The sequence below is a fragment of the Larimichthys crocea genome, chromosome XI (assembly GCF_000972845.2).
Source record: "Larimichthys crocea isolate SSNF chromosome XI, L_crocea_2.0, whole genome shotgun sequence".
Lineage (NCBI taxonomy): Eukaryota > Metazoa > Chordata > Actinopteri > Sciaenidae > Larimichthys > Larimichthys crocea.
The window spans coordinates 8051880-8075412 of NC_040021.1; the positions used below are offsets into that span (position 1 = coordinate 8051880).

Below are 23533 nucleotides of genomic sequence, written 5' to 3' on the forward strand. Positions count from 1 at the left end.
AAACCTTTAAGATTTGGGGAAATATGCATAAAGATCTAGTCTATCTCCATTCAAAGGTAACACACTCCAACTCCAAATTAAGGCCAATTTACATGCTTTCACAGATTAATTAAAAATGTTCACATGTTTTTAGAGCTTCTGGGGTGCAGGGGTGTTTTCTTAACCTTTGGATATGGGCTGTAGCAGTGTTATTTAACAGAAGATCTCCTATAAAAGGCCCTTTTAGACACAGTGTGATTTGTGCTGCGTTCACACCTGGTTGAACTTTGTGCTTTTTGTGTCACACATAGACAGTTTAAGACAGGTGCCACGCTTATCTTAGTTTAGTAAGCCATTGAAAACAATAGCTTGCAGCTGCTTCTGCTGCGGCTGCCATTTTGTGTCTAAAGGGGCCAAAACAAAAAGCATATTTCCCAAAGTGTATAATTAATTGTAAACAAAGCAAACTGTTGGTTTTTAACATTTGCAGATAGATGGAATTCACTCGACAGCGATTAATCCAATTTTAAAAATTAATTTAAATTAATTTAAAAATTACACCGAGATTAAACCGGAACTTCCGGCCTCTGCGCAGAAACTTAAAATTCAAAAATCCCGTTGACATTTGTAAGAACGATAATAAGCGAGAATACAGTATTGGGACAGAAGAACCGAGCATGTCTTAACATAAGGTCGTGTGGCACGCTTCATGTGTTCAGATAAGGGCCATAGTTTTGGTGTTAAATTATAAAAATTTCGTTTATTTGTCGATATTTCTGTGTTAACGGCCTGTAACGGTCGTTTCCGTTAGCCGTTAGACGTTCGCGGGCTAAACCAAAAAGAGCAGGCGAGTCCATTAGTGGGATGGAGGGGGTCGCGGTTAGTTTAGACACGTTTGTAATAACAGCCGGGCAGAAAAGACTGAACGATGTATAAGTTTTAATACAGGTATTACATCTTTAAGTTGACAAAACGTGACCTCAGAATACAGTGTTGTTGGCGAGTTTTATGGATATGGACCAATGATGTGGACGAAACCAGGTTGTGATGACGTAAGTACCCACGCTGCTTTTTCATGGGAGTTGTAGTTTTCCGTGTTCACACGGTAATCTTTGTTTTATTTTGTTAAAAAATCACGAAGCGTTCAGTTTCTAATATCAAACTGCTGTTGTAGATATCGATCACGGATGTATAACGATATGCTGACTTGTATTAAAATGTGTCTAAAGCTTAATCCGCATGTAATGCCGTGATTTCGGCTTTCTAGAAGACGACAAAGCATGAACTATCCTTTGAACCCTCCAAAATAAAATAAATGCATTTCATGAAATAAGAGATTTAAACAAAGATTTCTTCAAACGTTACACTGATTTATCCCAGTTTCTCAATAAATATCAGTTTTTTGTTAACATGGTGTCATCTGAGTAATATAATCGTAATTTTTTTTTTCTTCTTAAGACTCTCAGATTGACGTAAAGTTCAAATTTATGTGACCACACTGTAGATTTTTCTTATTTCTTCCAATTCTTGTTGTTTTTGGTGGCTGCAAATTACATCTGAGAATACCATATTCCCTTTTCGGGGGGCCTCAGATTAAAACTGGAGTCTTCTACTGAGATACACAACATGGTACATTCAGATTCATAAATTTTTGAGTGAGTGAGTAAAACCGTCTGCAACATTTTTGATGACTGCATGGATAAGACTCTTTGCTTGTGTCAAAACAAGACAAGCGGGAGAATATTAATACTACCAATTTTTATCCTGCATGCAGCCTTGAGAGACTTTTTATTGTAACCATTTGATTATTACTATTTTAAGGGGTCTATTCTTATGTATGAGAGGTTTTCTTGGCTGTGTCGAATACTGAACTTGACAATAAACAAGATATCAATCAGTAGTTACATTGATTGGAAGAAGATATAAAGCTACTAACAACAATAATATCACTATTTTTTTTCCCCACGGTTGTGTATTTTGTCCATACGTAGGCCCGCTGCAACATGAGTGTAAATCGTAATATTACGGTCATGCGCAAAATCAATCTTTGATCTTGTGAGTTAGTTTTTAAAAGAGTACTGATAACAATATTTATCTTCATAAACACTTTTTTTTTTTTTAGAATGACTTCTATGCAATGTCACCATTAGTACAAAATCTACTGATTTCATGTTAACTGTTAACAATGCTGCTCTAAACTACAAATATAGTTTGCAACGAGAAGGGGGCGTCATCTCCAAATCACACAACTTCTGATTATCTGAGGCTGTAAAAATGGCTGACAAAGGCCATTACCATGGAGCCCAAAAAGAGGAAAATATCTATTTGGTAATAGGGTCAGACAAACAAAACATAAAAGATAGGCACTCCTTGTGCGAAGTACAATCCTATTCTTCTCCACCATAAACTCATCATATCAAGTGGTTACAAAAAACGGTTATGATAAAATACTTACAAACTAAAAACAACAGTCGATGTCTTCTCAAAATGTGTTCACACGGCAATGTAAAATATTTCATATTTAACATGTCTACAGCTACCCCGACAAACAGAGGTAAACTCACTGGCTGTCTGCAGCTGAGTGATGAGCGTATATACTGACAGTATAACACCGAGCTGGCAGAAAAAACTTCACCCTGGATGCGTGAGACAAACACGCCCATTCTGAAAACTTTGTGTAAAACCTTCAAAAAGAGCTTTTGATTGTAAGATATATTTGGAGTCACAAGCCACGAGCCATCCCAGGGCTGATTTAGTTGAAAATGCCGTGTGACTCTAGTGCGACGAGTGGCAATTTCATTTTACAAACAACTGCATGGAGGAGGTAGAAGGGGGCTGGGAGGAGGTAAGGAGTTTGTGGAGGAACAGCACATATGAGGTAGGCTTTTGCTGTAAACAAAAAAAAAAAAAATGAAAAGTTTTGCAGTAAAAGAAAAAAGTAACTCATCAAATCTGGTAAGGAAGACCAGGGAGTCTGTGGCAACACTAGGGAACTTCTCACACCTCAGTACAATAGAGACCTACAGTTAATCATACAAGCTCATCAAAAAAATATACAAAACAAAAAGAAATGCACAACTATGTATAACTCAAGAGGTAGTTGCTAATATCAGTACATGAATCAGTTACATATGTCTCTTCACCGGTGCTTAACAGAGTTTGTTGAGTCAGTCAGTGGATGATTCCCAAAAGAATAAAATACACTTTTTTTTTTTTTGGTTAATTCCCTGAGAACAGTTCATCATCCTGAGAGGAATTGTGTGTAAAAATGTAAAAATACATCATACAAAAAGATGTTGTTTCCATAAAGATTTGAGCATGGGCTGTGCTCCTTAGGTGGTTTGGTCATTCACTTTTTTTTTTTTCCTGTCATGCTGCATTGTTGAGATTTGATTTTCTTTCTTTTCTTTTTTTTTCTTTTTTTTTGTAATGCACGCACACATTCAAAAAGCTGTACATAAAATTAAAAAAAACAAAAAAACTGCAGTGTTTGCACTTTCAGCAATAAGTCCCTCTTATTCTGAAAGAGCGAGGATAGCGAGCACTTCAGCAAGTCTTAAGTTTTAAAATGCCTTCAAAAAAATAAAGCCAAACTCTTTGGTATAGAAATATACCAAATAAAGTTGGTTGTCTACTTTTAGAGCTTTTTTCTTTTTTTAAAAACACACAAGCTAGTTTGATATCATCATACAAAGTTATTTGATTTGTCAGAACATTAAGATACAACTCCGAAGCGACCCGACGTGAACTTTTGTGAGGCGTCGATAAGCTCTTTTTCACATTCAATATGGTCAGAGAAGAGTTGTTCGGTCACAAATAAGTGCCACTAAAGCCATGCTTGGGATTCAAGTTATACCAAAAGCAGCACTCTTTTCTCTCTCTCTCTCCCTCCCTCCTTCTCTCTCTCACTCTCTCTCTCTCTCTGTCTTTCTTCAGTGAGTCTGAAGCAGCAGCAGCAGCAGCGGTGACGGCGTCTCATCCCGACGAGGAGGTGAGCATCGCCTGGCTGGTGCTAACTAACAACTGGTAGGCACAGATGGAAGAGGAAACGGGGTGGATCTTGATCTTTACTGCAACACAGTCGGGAGAGCAAGCAGCCTGACGTTCTGTGACATTCATTTTCCGAGAGGAAGTATTGGTGAGGTAATAAGTAAGTAGAGCAGCTCTGATGATACTGTAATGGCCTGACACTACACCTTTAATCGAACGAGGTGAGTCTTTGTGCTGGGTCAGAGGTGATTGCTGACTGTTTTGAGCTAAAGAAGGCGTGGAGCATAAATCTTAAAAAAAGAGGTCAGTTTGATTTGGATGAAAACGGTTAAATAGAGAGAGAGCTACAAGTTTTTTTTTCACACAACATCAAAGTATCCCATGCAAATATACAGGGCTATTCACCTATGTCAGAGCTAATTCCTTATATATGCATTACTTAAAGTTAATAGAATTTCAATTATATCTTGTGACTTTACATATATATTAATGACTTATACTATGATTTATAAACTGTAATGTTATTTTCAACTAATTATGCAACAACCAAAATGGAAGTCTAATGATCAGTTCATTACCTTGAATCTAAAACTATGATCTAGCTGGATTACATGATGTCTTATCTAAGGGGCGCGTCTACCTCTAAAATAGGAAACCAAACGTTAATAGTGTTGACTCGCACCTGGAGAAGAAGAAGCGACTCCAGTCTGACAGATTTGCTTCCTTTTCAGAGCATGCACAACACACACATACAAACACACACACACACACACACACACACACACTCTTTCTTTCTCTCTCGCAGTCTTGCACAAACACACACATGCTCACTCTTTTGACAATCAGTTGGTCCAAGTCTGTTTCATGTAAGTAAGAGAGAGGTATGTAGAGAGTGTTTCAAGATTATAGAGAATGTGTTTAGCAGCCCGCCGTCGTTTTTTTTTCTTTTTTCTCTTTTCTTGCTTAAAGAAACATTCCCTCTGGAATCCGTATAGTTTCCCTAAAGATCTTCATGAGCCAAGCTAACAATCCTACAGGTCTGGATTATAGCTTAGAGGGTCTTGAGCTTTTAACAGTCTTCTTCTAATCCTTCTTAAAAATGAGCTACTGTGTGTGCTAAAAAGGATGCATTGTGATTCTTTTTTTTGTTGTTTTTTTTTTGTGTTTTTTTTTGGAATGATTAGACCTACAGGATAGAAATTTGACAACAACTGTAAGAAAAAAAAAAAGGATTCAAAATGAAAAACACTTAGGTCCAAGAGGGGAAGAAAAAGGGAGGAAAAAAAAAAGATTCATACCATGTTGTTTCACTCTTGAGCTGCACTGATTGAAACAAGAAAAACAGTCATTCCCTGCAGTCACCATTCCAGCGGTGGTTGCCATAGCTGCACCAGATGACTGCAAGTCAGTCACACACATTCACACACGTCTGTACCCCGGTGATCGTTGCCATAGCTGCGCTGGTTAGGAAAAAAAAAAACGAAACAAAATTTTAAAAAAGTAAAGAAAATCAAGACCTCCCATTTTTTTCACAGGTGTGAGGTAGATGAGGGGGGGCTTCAGGTATCCTTGATTGAGGGGAGACAGGAGGGTCAGGGGTTAGCGGTGAAAGGTTTCACCTCTATGGGCTGTTTTCAGGATTTCCTCCACCTCTGGGTCCGGGGGCCACGTGTGTGGGGCTCCTCGGGGGAGGAGGAGGAGCCCTCCAGAGGAGACGAGCCAGAGCGCTCCTCCTCCTCTGGGGGGCAGAGGTAGGGCCCGGTCCCTGGGCTGAAGGCCGAGGTAGACGCATGTTGGTCCTGAGAGCCTGTGGCAGGCGCCAGCGCCTTGTGGGGACACTGAGCCACCATGTGCGTGATGCTCTGGCAGTAGTGGCATTTCTTTGGCTGGGGGGGCAGGCCACACTCCTTGGCATGGTGATCCAGACCTCCACAGTTATAACAGCTGCAGGAGGATAGAGGACAATAAGGAGGGAAGACGGAACACATGAGATGATGTTCAAGATGTCACATATAAACACAGCTTATAGCCGACACAACAAATGAACACATGACTGCTGAAGAAAGAAAAATCTCGACAGATCCTCGTAAAACATCAGCATTGCGGAGCAGAAATAGACGCTCCAACTAAAATTCACCACTAGATGGTAGTATGACACATGAGATTGCTCTGGCTTAAACATGTAGCACTCTGTGGCATACCAAACAACACTGTGTTATTAAATTTGACAAGAAGCAACTGGCTGCTGAAAGAGTAAAAAAAAAAAAACGTGAAGACAAATGTGTCGAAGCAGTCAGCCTGTCAGGATGTCACCAACTGTTTTGGCACTACATCAAATTAAATGGACATGTTTGCTCTTTTAGGCGTTTGATGCTCTTATTGGAGGCTTGATGTACGAATAGAAGTCGATTTTCAGGGTTCAGTGTTCAGTGTTTTTTTATTATTGTCAGTCTGCCCGCGCAATGCTTAACGCCCCTCAGGCCACAGAATAACAGCAGAGGCATGCACTGTTTACTAACTGAAGGATACGGCCAAACAAAGCCTTTGCGTACAGTAGCACATGATCATGAGACAATGCTTCACCATCGAGGTTTGCATCCAGTTTAATGGCCAATTACCAAGACAAGAATGGACACAGTGAAGCAGCATTGCTGCCACAAAGCATGCCAGATTTTATTAAAAACAAAAAAAGTCTTCATTGCTTTCAAACACTGGCTGAATTATCTCCAGAGAACATTTTAGAGTTTGAATTTAATGAACACGAGCGGGCCTAAGTGCATGTTTATTACATATTTTTTAAGCTAGTGTTTTTGCAGTGCCTCTTTATTGCATCAACAGCCCATAACTATAAAACAACACTACACCAAATCCATTGGCATCAACAATTAAGTATTAATCTATGGTAGGATTACGGCTATATATTTTGACATGTTTATCACAATCAAAAAATTCATTTTTTTAACCTTTCAGATAATGCAGTGGCTGATTATAAAACAAACCGTTTATGCTCAACTAAATTCATTTAAAGGCGTTAAACATTTACAAAACAAATTCATTGTCAAGACAGAGAAGAACAACACAGCACTGTTCTTTAACATTACACGTCACATATATATATTTTTAATCAATTTAGATTAAATATTGTATTCTGTAAAAACAATTAAAAATGGTATCAACTTGGATACCTTGTATTTATGTTTCTTTTTAAATCCTATGACTAATTAATGAACTAGTTACTGGAAGCCACCTGATACCGTCCTGATAAAGACAAGAGAGCTGAAAACATTTCGAGTTGTGCTGCGTGCTTCTTTTTCTTGAGCAGGCAGTACTTTAACACTCTGCTGCTCTGATAAGTAATACTATCAGTTATTATTTCCACACGGTTCATACATCAAGCACCTTCAGAGACTGTAAGAGCACCATTGTAAAGAACTACACAATAGTTGGGTTGCATAACAGAGTGACCAGCAGGGGTCAGAGCAGCGCAACTGCCACAAGAGCCACTCACACTGAGCACGCTCACAAAAACCGGTGACATCACAGACATCTACCTGCCATCTCTGAATCCAATACTGCCTTGCTACCACCTTAGTAGAACGCAGAGACACTTGACCTAACACTGGATCAATTATCCCAAATAAACTGAATTATTCAGCTGTGTAAAACAATCAGGGAGCCTTCTCTGCCAGATACTGTTTCCTCCTTTCTAACAAAAGCTTTTCTTTAAAAAAAAAAACTGGAACGGCACAGGGTTTTTTCCACTGCAAGCAGCCGTAGTGTGAAATAAAAGTGTGCCAGAGCTGGACTTTCTAATGTTAATGTAGCCTTGTCGTCCTGTGATGCCTTCCTATAACACATATACTCGGCTCTGCCTCGTATGGTTCGCTATACGTCATTCTCTGTCAGAAGGAGGACAGGGAACGCAGCCTCCTTCTGCTTAAACCAGCAGGCATTTTCAAGGAGCTCCATATGGCTCGCTCTGACAGATTTTAAGCAAAGCACCCTTCAGGATTTTACTGAGGACAAAACAATTGATTGAGCTACTGCCGCATTGAGATGCATATAAGCCCAATCCATCCCTGTGCTAATGCCGTCTCTAATGTAAAAGCTGGCAAATTGATTTAAAATAGCGGCAATGGCAGGCAAAGTGCTCTATTCAATTCCTTATTATGGTGCACAATAACCATAGCAACAGGCATGTACTCGGCAGATTGAATAGATTTAATCTATAATCTCAGCCCACTCAGAAATAGCTCACTGCGACGAGATGTACATATAACATATGTCTCCTACTATAGGCAGCCTTGATTTGTGAATGCAGCACTCAAATACATTTAGGATCTGTTAGATGTAGTCGAGACTGGTGAGACGTGCATGCATGTATATGGGGAGGGGGGTTCATTCCTTTTTACACCCTAATTTTTCTGGGTTTGATCACACTCACCCGTGTCCCTTTGGTTTGCGTTTCTGGAGTGGGACCTTCCCTTTGGGTCTCCTCTCGCTGCCTGCACAGGGTCCCCCACCAGGTCCAGTCACCCGCAGGGACTCCAGGCCCTTAGAGGACTTCTTGTAGGTGAACTCCACCTGCTCACCCTCTTTTAAGCTGCGGAAGCCCTCCATCACCAGTTTGCTCTGTTGGGAGAAAAAAAGCAATTATCTATTTAACAGTGGCAGGCGCTTATAGCTCAAAAAAAAAAAAGATGCCAGCAATACACAAGGGTCTGTATCTAAGTCAGGAAATTAGCAGTTTGTTATAGACTCAAAGTATGGAAGAAGTTAGTTTTTGCTCTAATTTCAGTGTCAAAAAACAAAGTATATCCATTTATCTGGTGTTGATTAATGATGATTTCATATAATAATTCAAATGGATGGATATGTAAGAGTAGAGGTCAATGTAATACAGCAGAAAGCCCATTCGTATCTTAATTCATTTACATTATTGCAGACAGCCGCATGTCCTTGAATAATGTTGAATAATTTTTGAGACCATTAAAGCCAATGAAATCTCTCCCAATATGTCATTTTAAAAAGGCTTTATATCCACAATGGCATAGAAATGTATTTTACCTTGACTTGATGGCTCTAGTGGTATTGTAACCTTAAATGATAAACTGGCAAATACAGTATGCTTTATCCTGAATAGGCAATTGAAGGTAGGTACAGAGCTTCCATCTCAAGCAGAAAGGTCACTTTATAGAGACATGACTCAATTATCACTTTAGTTCTTACTTTCTGTCTAGACAACATAAAGCTCAGAATTAATTTAATTTAAGTTCTAATGCTATTGTCCACACCTGTGGAAATTTAAGACTTAAATATAAAACATTTGCGTGAGAGCAGGAAGAAAACACTCATCACCGGAGAGAAGAGTCTAAGAAACGTACCAACGCTCAGCAGTTATCTGTGGACACTTGTACACACTGCTGCATGCGGCAAACAACATCGAGCGGCACACAATGTACAGAAAGACATCATTTCAAACGCGGCGTATCGACTGTATGTGGTTTGCACCAACTGCCATGACAGTCTGTTCACAGAGCGACCTATCTCACACACGGCGTCCTCGCTGTACTCCCTTTATCTACTTTTCAGAGGCACCACTTCCTATTCCTTCTGCAGGGTGAAAAGACAAGCATGTTGCACCCATGCAATCATTTTCTCGCATGCACATCCACCATCCATCTTATCTACATGATCGGAATTATTGATTTAGTTACTACATAACCACTGGGCAATGATTTATGCCTCGTTGATCGCACAGAACCGACGGCTGATATGCACCGTATCCATGACCTTCATGAATCGCAGCGAGCCCTGCAGATCTCGGCATAGGTAAACACACACCCACACGAGCATGCACTGTTCAGAGCAAACCTACTACCTACTATACATCGAGGGCCTAAATATAAAACACAAGCTAGCTGTAAATTCAGCGCCTGCTGTAGAGACAGATGTGTAGGAGACAGAAACAAATGAGCAGAGGGAATCAAATGTGAAACTATAGAGGAAAGAGAGAAAATGTACTCAGCAGCATTTTTTTTCTATAATGTCTCTGTCAACGACTGCAGTTACAGGAAACTAAAGGTGCTCCATAGGTGGTCTATTCATAGATATACAGTAAATGAATATGGAAGAATTCAATCATGTATAAAACAGTGAGAAGAGGGAAAGTGACATAACAAGTGTGAATTAATTACAAACTAAGAATAGTATCTGAACTCACTGCACTCTGATGGATATCAATGTGACTACCACAGTACAATGACAATGTTAATGTATTTACATAAGAGTGGAAAAATACATTAGAAGTACTTTCTTTCTTTCTTTCTTTCTTTCTTTCTTTCTTTCTTTCTTTTATTGTATGCTTCTAAAAGCTGGTAAGTCTTACATTGATTTTTTTTCTTCTAATTTCTAACAAAAAATAAAGGAGTAGTAATACCCGATAATCCATATAAAAGGATTGTATTTGCATCAATTAGTACAGTTTTCAAAAAAATCTTAACGCCATTTCACTGCAAAATGTTCATTCCAAAACTTCTGTCTATTCTAATGACATTTACTGAATCGATCACTATATGTATTAAAGTGGAATAAGCAAAGACTTCAAAGTAATGCAAAAAAAGCTTTTCGGGGTATAACAATTTAATCTTACAAAATGATAACAAATAAATCCGTTTCAGGTGGTTTAAAGGGATTTTTTTCATGTAAATCCACTTTAAAAACAGATAACTTCAATTAGTTTGTTTTCAATATATAGATAGCTTTATACCTAACTATTTAAACATTGTGTATCAAAGACAAACTTATTACATAAAAACTATTTTTTTAAAAACACTTGAATAAAAAGAAAATGAGTTCAGTTTCTTTTCATTGCTACTATGTGAAGATTTTGCTAAAAAAAAAAGAAAGTTTATTAAAGGCCAGGAATTATGCAGTTTGAAAATTCTTTAATAGGGAAATAAGGAAAGTAAAAGGAATTTAAGTAGGTTATGTATTTGTCTTTTTTTTCCTTTTATTTCAAAGTAATTTGTATATTTGGATTTTCTTTAAATAAGTAGCTACAATTTGTATCAAATATAAAACACCTTCCATAGATATCACACAAAAAGCAAACAGTGCTTTAAATGTTCAACATTTAAACATACATAACAAACAATAATTAAATGAGCTTATTTCTCACAAAAACGTACTTATTTATGCAGTTTTTACATTTCCACAATTTCTAAGAAACAAACTAATGATTCAACACACTCATATTCATTTCTCCCTCAGACGTCCTTTCTGCAGTTCGTGAGGTGTACTGCCGCGGTCACTTTGATTCTAGTCAATTGCTGATGTAGGAAGCATCCATTTTGGCCGCTCAGGTATTGGATTTGGCTTTGAGGAAAGGACGAGGATCAGGAAATGGAAATGAGCGAAAGCAAAGATTTTTGCACAACAGACGCAAGAGGCAGAATCAAACAGAAGGGGCGAAGAGGTGAGTCACAAACTGAGCTTGAGGCTTTATGCAACCAATAAGGGTCGATAACAAGTCGCAGTGCTGCAAAAAATAACAAATTCCAAGATCCAACAATCAATACTTTATTAATGTATCAAGCAAAACTGACGAGACACGCATACATAAAAACAAACCGAGAAAACCACAAACAGCCCGAGTCCTGTTCTCAAATTGAAACGCCAATTGATTTCACGATTACCATCATTAGGCCGTCCAGATGATTGAGCAGCACAAATCTGTAGAAAGCAAATCAAAATTTGCGCCCATCCCCCCACCAAACAACATGCATTCTGAATAATGATGAATAATCATCGACTGGTCTCTAGACTATGTGGCGCACGAGCCCTTCCTGTTCCTCTCCTGTCTTCAGTCCACAAGCAGCCTGTCTCTCCAGGTCAAAGTTGAGTGGTTTGTCTCAGCACCCTACCCCCTCTTCAACCCCGTCAATGCCCACAATGCACCAGTGAGGAAACCACACAACCCCTTTTGTTCTGCAGAAATGCAGGAAAACACACACACACACACACACACACACACACTCATACACGTCTTCTACATATAGGAGGTGGTGTCCCACTCAAAGCTTCACGTCTCAGATGAGTTTCATTTTCTGAACCACGAGCTTCCAACAGCTCAGTCACTGCACAATTACGTAATAAAACACAGCATGTGGATTAACGTGTGTGTGTGTGTGTGTGTGTGATGGTGTATGCATGTGTCAAATGTGTGTGAAAAAAAACAACTTCACAAATCAGAACCTGTAACCCGAGTCTCCTCCTCTCGAGTGACCTGGCGGGTGTCCTGACCCGTTTCAGTTTACGCACAGAGGTCAGGAAAGGGCACGGCGGGGAGATGGAACGAGAGAGCGTCAGAGAGAGAGAAAGAGGGGGAGAGAGAGAGTGAACACAAAATGGAGGAGTGGCCTGAAGCAGGGGGTGGCGGATGAGGGAGGGAGTTTGAAGTAGGAGGAGGGGTTCATGGAAATGCCTCCAGCGCATTCTGTTCAGCTCCAATGGAGGAGCAACTCCTGATCAGTGGCTGGACCTGGGGGGAGCCCAGGAACAAAACCCCCATTTGATCAGGAGCCCCCACAGGTCAGCAGCAGAAATCCAGGGGTCAGTGGTATAACCATCCCAGCACCACCCCCTGCTACACCGGCAGACCACACCAGCTCTTACCACGTAGCTTTAACTCCACCATCAGCTACTATCATCCTAAAAAAAACTGAAGAAACCGAGCCAACAAAATGGATCCCGACATACTCTAAAATGGCTTGATTATGCTTACGAGCTTCCTTATATGTAATAAATATCTTCCTATAGCTCCACATGTGTGTGACTGTGTGTGTGCGTGTGTGTGTGTAGGAAGGAGCCAGCGATCAATACAGCATCCTGGATAGAAATAGCCCTCCTTTTCATCAGCCAGGCCCTCGTCATCACCAGGCCCAGCAATCAATACAGGAAGCCGTAACATGAGGGGATGGGGAAGCAGAGAGAGGACACCCACCATCCTCCACCAGCCCCTCTCTCTCTCCGTGGCGACCACCGGCTATGGAATGGCTAATTATTGGATGCTTTAAAAATCAGAGGTGGGCCACGCGGAGCCGTGCACTGGATTGTGCTTGTGTTAAGAGGAAAGGATGTGTGTGTGTGAGTGTGACGGAGATGGCGGTCACCATGTGGCGTGGTGCCATTAAGTAGCTTTTTACACACAGGAAATGCTAAGTGGACAAAGCTGGGCCAGATCAGCTCAGATGGACATAACCCAACAGGACGCATATAAACCAAAAGAAGAAAGAGGAGAGAGAAAGCTGAATGAAGGAGAAGGGGGGAAAAAATACACACACACACGGATGAAAACTAACAACAGAGGCGCTCTCATGACGCTGACACCAAGCCCTCCTCAACACGTTGTCATTAGTGGCCCTGACCCTTGAACCCTGCCCAACCCCCATCAAACACTTAAAAGCCTTCATGTTTCCCCTGCCTCAAATTAACAACATCCAACACCCGCGATTATGACTGGGGCAAATATTTGATCTAGGGGAGGAAGCACTAGATCATCTTGCTACGTTTATCAGCACGAGAGGGGAAATGAACCTCGCTGAGGTGACTGGTGATAAAACACACAGGTCTGCTAATAACTGGACCCATTCGAAACAGAAGCACGGTTACAAAACATATCTGCTTTTACACAGTGTTCTGAAAATGAAGTATTAACTATTTGAGGAAGTGACATGAACTCATTGGAAATGATTAATAGCAAATAATAATTTTATACATCAGACAACTGAGAATTCAATTTTTTTTTTAAAGATCTGAATCATTTTTGGTACTAAACAATTCACTTTGAACCATAATAATAGGCAGCATTACCAGACTTACTTTGTGCAAATATGACCTGCATTTGTCTTTTAATCTGTATGATCTGTATAAATAAATATTATTGTTGAACGTGGTTTAAATTAAAATCATTATCTAACTTATTTTGCTGCAGCCGACTGCCAAGATTAAAAAAAAAAAAAAAAACAGCAGCTAATGTTTATTTTGGCACTGAATTCAACCTACTACTAGTGTGATGTATGTCAAACATAATTTAAGTGGGCTAATGGTTATTGGCTGGTTTGCTTGCTTATGACACTGATATTCAGATATTAACACGAGCAAAAAGTAGGTCTATCTATCAGATTTGTGCGCTTAGTGACGGTCATGTTAGTCATTTGAGAAAATCTGTCGGTACTTATTTCTCTGCCTTTTTCCTTTTTAATAAGAATTTCTCTGTATATGATCTCGTTATAATGACAATTTACTGACATTTTTTGCTGTGTATATATATATATATAGTAACAAGGATCCTTGGCTACATTTAATCCAGTGGCGTTAAGTGGAATGTGCAGTAACCAACCGGCTACCAAGGACTTCCTACATGTTAGTTTATGTAATTAGTTTGTTTCATATTTTAGAGATGCAATGATCAGTCAATCCCTCGAACAGCTGCGGATAACTAATCCTCAACTATTTTTATAATAGATCAATTGAATCAGTCATTTTTCAAGTGAAAATGCCAAACATTCTCAGCATTCTTCTTTTTCATATGACACAGTAAACTCAATATGTTTGGCTTTTGGTCAGGGAAAAAAAGGAACTGAGTGAGCCATCATGTGATCTGGTAAGCGCTTGGCTGTTTAACCGTTTTCTGACTTTTTAATGAATCCAGAAAATAATCTGCAGATGAATCAATAATGAAAATAATCACTCGTTACAATACGTGTGTGTGTTAAACCTAAATTCTTTCTTCTGCTGATAATCAAAGAGACAAAAAGACCTATTAACTGAATGTTTGCGCTCGCTTTTTTTTTGTTTTATCGCTGAATGTTTCAGTCTGTTTAGATTTTAATTAAATTAAATTAAAAATACGTCAGGCGGTGCAAACACACCTGACACTCTGCGGGGCGCTCTCTTTGTATTTCAGGTGAACTTGCGACTTGTTTTTAGCCCCGCTACGCTTTCTACCCCACCACCTTTCCAATTACCAATCATCTCCGCTGTATGTGGCCACAGCTCTCTCAAAAGGAAGTCACATGACTAAGTCTTTCTTCTTCTTTTTGCGTTTTTTGATGTGCAGAAGAGGAGGGTGGGTTTTAGTGGAGGAGGTGCAGGGAGAGAGTGGGGATGGGGGCGGTGGGCGGTGGGGTGGGGGGTATAGTGTTGCTGCAGGAGAGACAAAGCCTGATACTGGCTATCTGGAGGCAGAGATGGGTGGGGCCTGCATGCCAAACGGTGACACGGACCAGAGGTTAATCTCACTAGGGGCCCACTTCTACAGATGCACCGGAAAAACACACACACACACACTCTCTCTCTCTCTCTCTCTCTCTCTCTCTCTCTCTCTCTCTCTCTCTCTCTCTCACTCTCACTCACACTCACACTCACACACACACACACACACACACACACTCACTCACTCCTAAAACATCTTACAGTGGTTCACATATAGACATCAACAACCTGGTGGTTAAGAGTGGAAAGTAAGAACCTCACACACACACACACACACTGACACAGGGGCTCTATAAATTGAACACACACTCTGGAGCTTTCAGGAGAATAGCAGCAGCAGCAGCAGCAGCAGCAGCAGAAAACTGTTCAACATTTCAAACTGATTACCGACAAAGGGCAAGCAGCCCCCCACCTCACCGCCACACACACACACCCCCTCACCCCACCCAACCCTCCTGCCTTTTTGTCTTTAAAGAAATTCCTCTTTTTAAAGAATGCCCGAGGAGAGAGCACCCCCTGTGTCCCAGCAGGAACTCTCTCTCTCACTAACACACACACACACACACACACACACTACAGTCCAGGTAGAGAAGTGGTTGACAAACAGAGATAATGAAATTGCTTTGTGTGTGGAATCACTAAGTAGAGCGGGTGAAGAAGCTTAATTACGCTCTCTCTCTCACACACACACACAGACAGACACACACACACACACACACACACACACACACACCTTCCAAAAGGAAGTGATCAGATAGGAGCTCTGATGAAGAGGCCTCCCAGGAAGAGAACTCGTGGTCGGGTGGGGACCCTCTCGCTGACTCATACACCCTCCCTCTCTTACCTCCTGCTCCTCCACTCGCTCGCGTCTTTTTCCAACCTCTCGCTCATGTTTTCCTCCTCGACTACCACCTCCCCACCCCCCCACCCGCACCACCACCCCTCAACCAACACTTATTTTTTCCCACAGCCCTCCTCTTTCCCTCTCCTAGAAAAACTCCTCCTCTCTCCCCCGCTTTCTCCTGTCCTCATGCTCCCTCTTCCCCTCCCCATCGCTCTTACCTCTGCCCCTTTCACATACATACATACATACAGGGTATGTGTTGTGTAGGAATATTCAGGAATAAATCAGCAATCTTTCTGTTTTTTTTTTTTTTTATTATCATTATTTTTTAACACTGACGGTTACCCTTCTGTCAAACCAAACTCTCTGTCATCAGCTTGTATAACACAAGTCCATTCTTCATCCTGGTCTGCTTGTTTGCATGTCACTATCCTAGCAGAAATATTCCCCATTTCAAAATAAAGATTTCAAACACGGTCGCAAGCTATAATTCAATTCAACGTGCTCAAATCTGAATATTTCCTAAACACCTTGAAGTACCATCAATATGTCCATATAGCTTCAGGCTAAAAGCAGAGAGAGGGAGAGCAAATGCTTACAAAGGGAAGGGTGTTTTGCTTTTAATATGACAGCGTGCTCATGATATTGTCTGCTCTTTGTGCTTAATGACAGCTGTATTGTAAACACTGGGGGAAAGGCACTAGTGTATGCTCGTTAGTTCATGTACAAAAAGGCTTTTTGTGGAACAATTAGCATTTTTTTTTAATCATGTAAAAATGTAACTAGCTCCACACAATTAGAGAAAATCATTATCCGGAGGAGAGCTGACCGTTATAAACTGCAAACATTTTCATCTCAACACCTTTTTATTATCAAAATACCCACCTCATCGCTGAGCATTTGAAATGTATTCACACAGACATCATGTGCATATGGCACCAGCCTGTCCTGTACCCTCTATAGGTTACAAACTGCTGACTTCTGCTCAGCTCTTTAGGCTGTCTCCCATCTCCTCTATAAACATCTCTAGTAGCAGGGAAATTAGGAGCCAGGAGGATGTAGATAGATGCAGTGCATTCAAGACGATGGAGCCACAATATGAAGGTATCAATCAAAAACAGATAACTCAACGCTGCAGCACGCACTCTGCCTGATTTCAATGCTCACATATCAAAAAATATGTCCACACACACACAAATAAAAAATGTAACACACATTATTTGATATATGATGATCCACGCCACGAGTACAGAGATAAATAGAGCAAAGGTCAACATATAAGATGTCGAAATGTGCATTTTTTTTATCACTAAGTTCACTGCAGATTTTTTTTTTTTAATATAAATCTGCTAAACCATTTTTTTTAAATCAGGCTTTAAATTGTCACAGTTAATTATACGTTTATAATGAGCAGAAATCAAAAGGTCAGAGACAATTTCAAAACATAAAAACAACAAATAAAACTGAGGCGAATGCAACAATAGAGAAACATGAAACACAGCCGTAGAAGAAAAAAGGACCTCATTTCATCAAGTGAAGCACAACAAACCGCAGCACACTGACAGCTCCCACTTTCTATTTTTACACTTTGAACAAACAGCATGTCAAAGTTATTGAGGTTCTGCAAGAAAGGCTTGATGAGGACGTAAATGAATGAAACCATCTCAACACTCACTGCTCTGCCTGATAATGATTACTGGGTCCATCTTCTTTTCTCTTTTTTTTAATTCACCACATCACTGCTGACATCTGACCCCTAATATGCTCCCCCCACTTCCCACCAGTCCACAATAAAGACACCTCCAGAGGAGGGTGTCAAATGAAATGGTGAAAATGCCTCTGATCGTCCTCCCAGAGTATTTTAAAGCCAATTTATAGGACCGTAAAAAAAAATAAAAGGGGGAGCGATTAAACGGAGGGAAAAGAGGAGCTGAAAGAAGGGAGGACTCCACTTCTCTCTTTGTTTGCTGCAGAATAAGTCGAAAAACAAGGCCTCCAAAAAATGAACTCTGTGCACAATAAATCAAACAGTGCATGCTGTGCAGAGCAGGCCAGGCTCCCACATCACAAGTGTTACATGTGAAAGGCTGTTATGTTGAATTTAACTGCATGATGCATCAAGAAAAACAACCAAAAACCTCAGAACACACACACCACTGTGCACATGTCTGACTTTTTTATATTTCAAAATAATAATAATAATAATAAAGCTCATCCGACATGCTGCATCTCAGTAAAAAAAACAAACAAACTCTGCTGTCCATTAGGGGCCAAGTGTGAAACTAACCGTGTCACAGCCACACGACATTTCTTCCCTTCACAGTGCAAGAGGGGAGCAGAGGAGGGGAGGGCAGAGCTGGACGCATGTGGCTCAAAGAGGAAACTTGGCGTGTTTTTTTTTTTTTTTTAGCCCGTGGACAACGTGTGATTACACAGTAACGTGTTGGTTAATGCAAAACATCCGGATGATACAATGTGGCTCTAACTGGTGTTCAGGAGGAGAAATACAACAAAAAAGAAGAAAGAAAGAAAGAAAGAAAGAAAGAAAGAAAGAAAGAGGGGGCCTGCGGGTATCAGGGTGGGATTTGAAGTGACAGTGGAAATGTTGGGAGAAGAAGAGGGGAGGAGGGGGGTGAAACTAGTCCATCGTGGGTCGTTTTTTTTTTTTTTGGCACGTTTTTAGAACAGCAAACATCCGGATGAAGACGATGCGCAGCGCATCACAACACCACAAAGCATGAGATGTTTGATTTGTCCGTGTGTGTTTCTCTTTTTTTCTTCTCTCTCTCTCTCGACGTCAACTTACTTGGTGGACGAAAACATCCAGAGGGGGGTCGACGGGGCTCCCTTCACTGCTGGTCATTGAGATAAATCCGAAGCCCATCCGGACGTTGAACCATTTGCAGAAGCCCGATCCCGACAGGATCTGAGGTCGAGTCCGGTCCTCCTGCTCGGCGGTGGACTTGGCGGGGTCTTCTCCGCCACCTTTACCCGGCCCTCCTGAAACAAGGGGCGGCAGCAGTGGTTGTAGTTGTAGTTGTGGTGGTGGTGGTGGTTGTAGTAGTAGTAGTAAGTAGTAGTAGTGGGAGGGAAGCAAAGCACACAGGAAGCAAGTTAGAACATTTTTTACAGACATTCACAAACAGGATCTCCATGCGCGCACATAGGTTTATATAAGTTTAACGCACTCTGCTGCGTAAAAGTAGAAAACTTCTGGAAGAAGAAGAAGAAGCAGAAGCGTGGGGGGAATCCCCTCCACTCTGAAAACACGGGGGGCTATGTGAAGATTCAGGGCCGGTGGAAATATCCTACAACTACTGTTTTTTCGAGTGGCGCATGGTGCTGTGCAGTGGATCCAGTGTGCATCAAACATTTCCCCCCCTCAAGAAAAGTTACTCCGTGACAGATGGATCTCTCTCTCTCTCTCTCTCTCTCTCTCTCTCTCTCTCTCTCTCGGTTCGTGCACAGGCATGCTCGGTCCGAGAGATCTCGTGCACGGTGTCGTGCCATCTGAACACCAGCCTAGGTTGCTCGCGTGGAGTTGTTGTAGGCTTTATAAAGGGGGGCATCATGAAAAAAAAAAAAAAAAAAAAAAGGCAGGTGTACACATGGTTTCCTAAAACTATAGTGAGCCGAGGAAGCACACACCACGCTCTAACAATGCATATATGCTCCCGGTAGGTTGGATACGGTGCTCGGTAGGGGCGGTTCAGATCGGTTTCTTTCTCTTTTTTTTAAAAAAAAAAAAGGTTTTTGGAACAACAATCACGTTGCACCTTGTCCCCCCTCCACCCCTCTCTCTCTCTCTCTCTCTCTCCACCACCACCACCACTACTACCTCCTCACCTCCTATCCTCCTTCACCTCCTCTACCACCCTCTGTTCCCCACCTCGCGCGAGCGAAAGTAAAAGAGCAGAAAATAGAGAGAACAACCAAAAAAATAGAAAATAATAATAATGATAATAATTGCAGAATAACCTTCGGCCATGTTTCCCCGCGGACCCTCTGCGCCCAAGTTGCAATAGAGAAGCTTCCTCTGCGAAAACGGGCTGCGGTAGTCACCATTAATCCGACATCCTCGATCCCATCGGTCACCAATTTAGCTCGCATGGTACGGCGTGCTTTCTGCCTTTTGATATTTTTGTCATGTCTCTCTTTCTTCCCTTCAATCCCTTCCTCACTCACACCACCTCTGTACTGCTCCCTCTCTCTCTCTCTGCCTCCCTCCCTCCCTCTCTCTCTCTCCCTCTCTCTCTCCCTCTCCTTCGCTCTCATTCGCTCTCGAGCTGGCTGTGCCCGTTCCCGTAGTGAGAACACGTGACTTTGTCAATTACATGCTTTCTTGCTACTAATTTCTGCCCCTGTGACCAAGGAAGGGAGTGGGGTGGAAGAGGAGGGTAGTGGCGGTGGTGAGTGTCGGGAATCGAACTCGCAACCAGCTGAAGTGACATAACATTCACCTCAGAGCTGGGTTAGATTGTGCTGTTTTTGAGTGTGTGTCAAAGTGTATCACAAGAGGAGGGGAGCTGCTGGTGTAGCCACATAAGGCTATTAGACTCAGATTAGATTAGATGGGATTCAATTCAGTTTTAATGATCCTTTTGGGGGGGGGGGGGGGGGGGGGGGGGGGGGGGGGGGTAATTGGTGTAGTCATAGCAGCAGGAAAAATCCAAACAAGCAAGAAATCAGAACCAAAAGCAAATGGTGAAGTTAGTCTAACGAAGGCTGGTTAACCCACAAGTCTGTATTAGTTAGTGCTCGGCCCTTGTAAATACCATAGCAGTTGTGAAACCTGTCAGACATGAACACCGCAGACAGAGCTTTCCTTTGCCCCCTATTTTTAAAAAAAATTATCATCCATCTGTAGATGTCCCGAGACACATTTCATACCATCAGCTCAACTATCGATGATTTGAAAGGTAACTTCCTGCGTTAGCTACAAACAAACCATGGAAGCCTCAGAGCACTTTCTTCTCGTATCTTTGCCTTGTTTGACCCCAAACTATCACCTAACTCCAACCACGAGAGAATCCCGCTTTTTAAAAAGTCTGATTTCACTCCAACAGACTCCGTCTCCCTCGTCTTTGTTACAGAAATAACCACCAGCCACGCTCGCAGCCTTAAATCCCTTTAACCAAGACCTTTTTAAAGTAAAGTCATTTCTTTATGCTTTCCATGCATACACATGTTGTTTTTGAGCTCGTGTTCCACGTAACATACGACCAGTTACCTCCCAGCATCATAGTGGGCACCAGAGGAGAGAGCTGAACTCACAGCTTTGGAATGTGACTGGAAAACCCAGAAAAACAAACCTGAAAACTGATGTGTTCACTTCCTATGATCTGCAGTTGTCAGTAGGGGGAGAAAAAGAAAAAATCAATCTGCAGGGCGATGGACACTTTGAAGGAATACATGTGCAAAAGTACAATTAAATGGTGACTATGTTGTGGAGCCTGCACACTGAGGAAGCTTCTTTCTCTTCTATGTTACAAAAGAATACAGACTGAGCAACTTGTGAGTTATTTTTTAGTTTACTTATATAATCAGCATGTGATCAAATAAAGCAGAAAACTGTCAATATAAGTAAAACTTCAGCAAAGTTTTATGAAGTCAAGAACTCTTTCATACACATAACTAGTTAGTTTGATACTTATTACCTCATTGATTTATATCAGTTTAATAAATGTTATAAATGTCTGCACTTCCAAAAACAAAATGTTTCAAATGTATTCCACAAATGTTAAATTATCTCACTGCATATTTAAAGTCCTAAACATCCACCACGATGGGGACAAACACTGCAGAGGAGAACAGATCGAAGCGTAAACTGTGGTTACTCAAGGCCACGCGGCAGAAACAACAACAACACCGAATCTGCAGTAGAGTACGTTCATTGAGAAACTTCCCATCTTATCTCACATCTACCCTGGTGGGATGTTTCTCAAGAGGTTATTCCCGGGTATGAGGAAAGAGGAAAAACACGTTGGAGGAATGAAACAACAACAAGCCCATCTCCACCCACTAGAGCTAAAGAGCCCACCCTCCGGAATTCACGAGCTTTACCCCTACCCCCAATCCATCCATCCCAGCCCCCGCGCTCAAAAAAAAAAAAAGGCCTGTTTTTGAAGATGCTTGTAGAGGAGGCCTCCACCGTCGCCATAGAACATAGAATTACTGTTTGGGTCACAGGGTTGGATACCAGTGTCAGATGTTATCCACTCACTCATATCCTGACAGGACCTTTCTGATTAGGACGAGTCAGTGGAAATCACCGCAGTGCAGCTCACTCACACATGTGTGCAAGCTAATGACAAGGAATAATTTAGATATGGGTGTGCCTGTTAGTCAAAGGAAGCGACTGAAATACCAAAACAGAGATGAGCAGAGGTTTTGAAGACACCTAAACTCAATGTGAACACCTTAACATGGCAGAGGAAAAACTATGTGATGTGGAATGAAGGGGAAACTGATGTCAGGTGTTTGATGAGCGGATGTTTTATAGAAGAAATGTCCTTAATTAAAAAATAATAAACTAAAAGCCACCCTTTGACTTTATTCTACAGGATGTTTTCAAACTGTTTTTACTTGTGGAAGAGAACCTAAAAGCTGCAACTCCTCTTATGGAGTTCTGCAAAGATTTTCTTTAATTTGCGTTGTTGTTTTCCCCCCTCATCAGTACCAACTAAAGCTCTCACTTGTTTTCAGACTCAGACTTTTAACTTCACATCAGTCTTTGTGTGTGTGTGTGTGTGTGTGTGTGTGTGTGTGTGTGTGTGTGTGTGTGTGTGTGTGTAGAAAAGTTTCTCATATGGAGTTCTGTTAAAGGTTGACTTGTATGTAACACAATCATAAATGTCCCCTATTTTCACATGCAGTGAAAATACAACTTATTTTCTTTCCATGAGTTCAAATCAACACCAATTAAAAGCCAAATTTTCACTTTAAAAAAAAAAATTCCTTTACTTTAGTCTTCTGTCTTGTAATCAACACTGAATAGAAATCACCCATTATTACCTTTTATTTGCTTTTATGCCGAAGGAAGATTATCATAAACTATTTTTTGGAGAAATATATTTTTTAAAAGTAATTTTTCATATTAAGTTCTGCAAAATGTTAGCCTGAAACATAACTATGCATTGGACTATTTTAAAGATGAACTAAAAACACAACTTCTTCAGTTTACATCAGTTGTTTTATCACATGAACACCAGCTGGAAGCCATACATGATCTAGATTTGCCCTCATGCTAGATTATATAAACAGAAATAACAACTCTTTGTATGAAGCTCTACAAAAAACATCTTATTTTTAATGTTTGTAACTTTGATGATAACAGCATGGGACGTTAGTCGTGGTGAGCATAAGATATTTACAGAGGAGGAGAAGAGAGGTTTGCAGCGTTTCTCTCATGTTAGGTGTAATGTTAAAAAAAATGCCTGTGAG

General features: G+C 40.9%; 1 protein-coding gene across 2 annotated transcripts; it reads right to left on the reverse strand.

The window, feature by feature from the left end:
• Positions 1–4914: 4914 nt before the first annotated feature.
• Positions 4915–20615, reverse strand: lin28b (lin-28 homolog B (C. elegans)). Of its 2 annotated transcripts, XM_010741031.3 has the most exons (4): positions 20069–20615; positions 18897–19090; positions 8414–8601; positions 4915–5913 (listed from the first exon to the last, which is right to left on the reverse strand). In XM_010741031.3, the coding sequence occupies exons 1-4, from the start codon at positions 20076–20078 to the stop codon at positions 5604–5606; spliced, it is 702 nt and encodes a 233-aa protein (XP_010739333.1). In that variant the 5' UTR covers positions 20079–20615; the 3' UTR covers positions 4915–5603. The 2 variants fall into 2 exon arrangements, with proteins under 2 accessions (XP_010739333.1, XP_019132921.1); XM_019277376.2 differs by having other exon boundaries at positions 18897–20615.
• Positions 20616–23533: the final 2918 nt, after the last annotated feature.

Coding starts and splice junctions, on each gene's coding strand:
- lin28b (XM_019277376.2), bottom strand. CDS start 19,226: ATGTCTGTAAAAAATGTTCTAACTTGCTTCCTGTGTGCTTTGCTTCCC. Junction 8,602..18,896: donor TGGATGTTTTCGTCCACCAA/GTAAGTTGACGT, acceptor TTCTCCCAACAG/AGCAAACTGGTGATGGAGGG. Junction 5,914..8,413: donor CGCAAACCAAAGGGACACGG/GTGAGTGTGATC, acceptor ATCCTCCTGCAG/CTGTTATAACTGTGGAGGTC.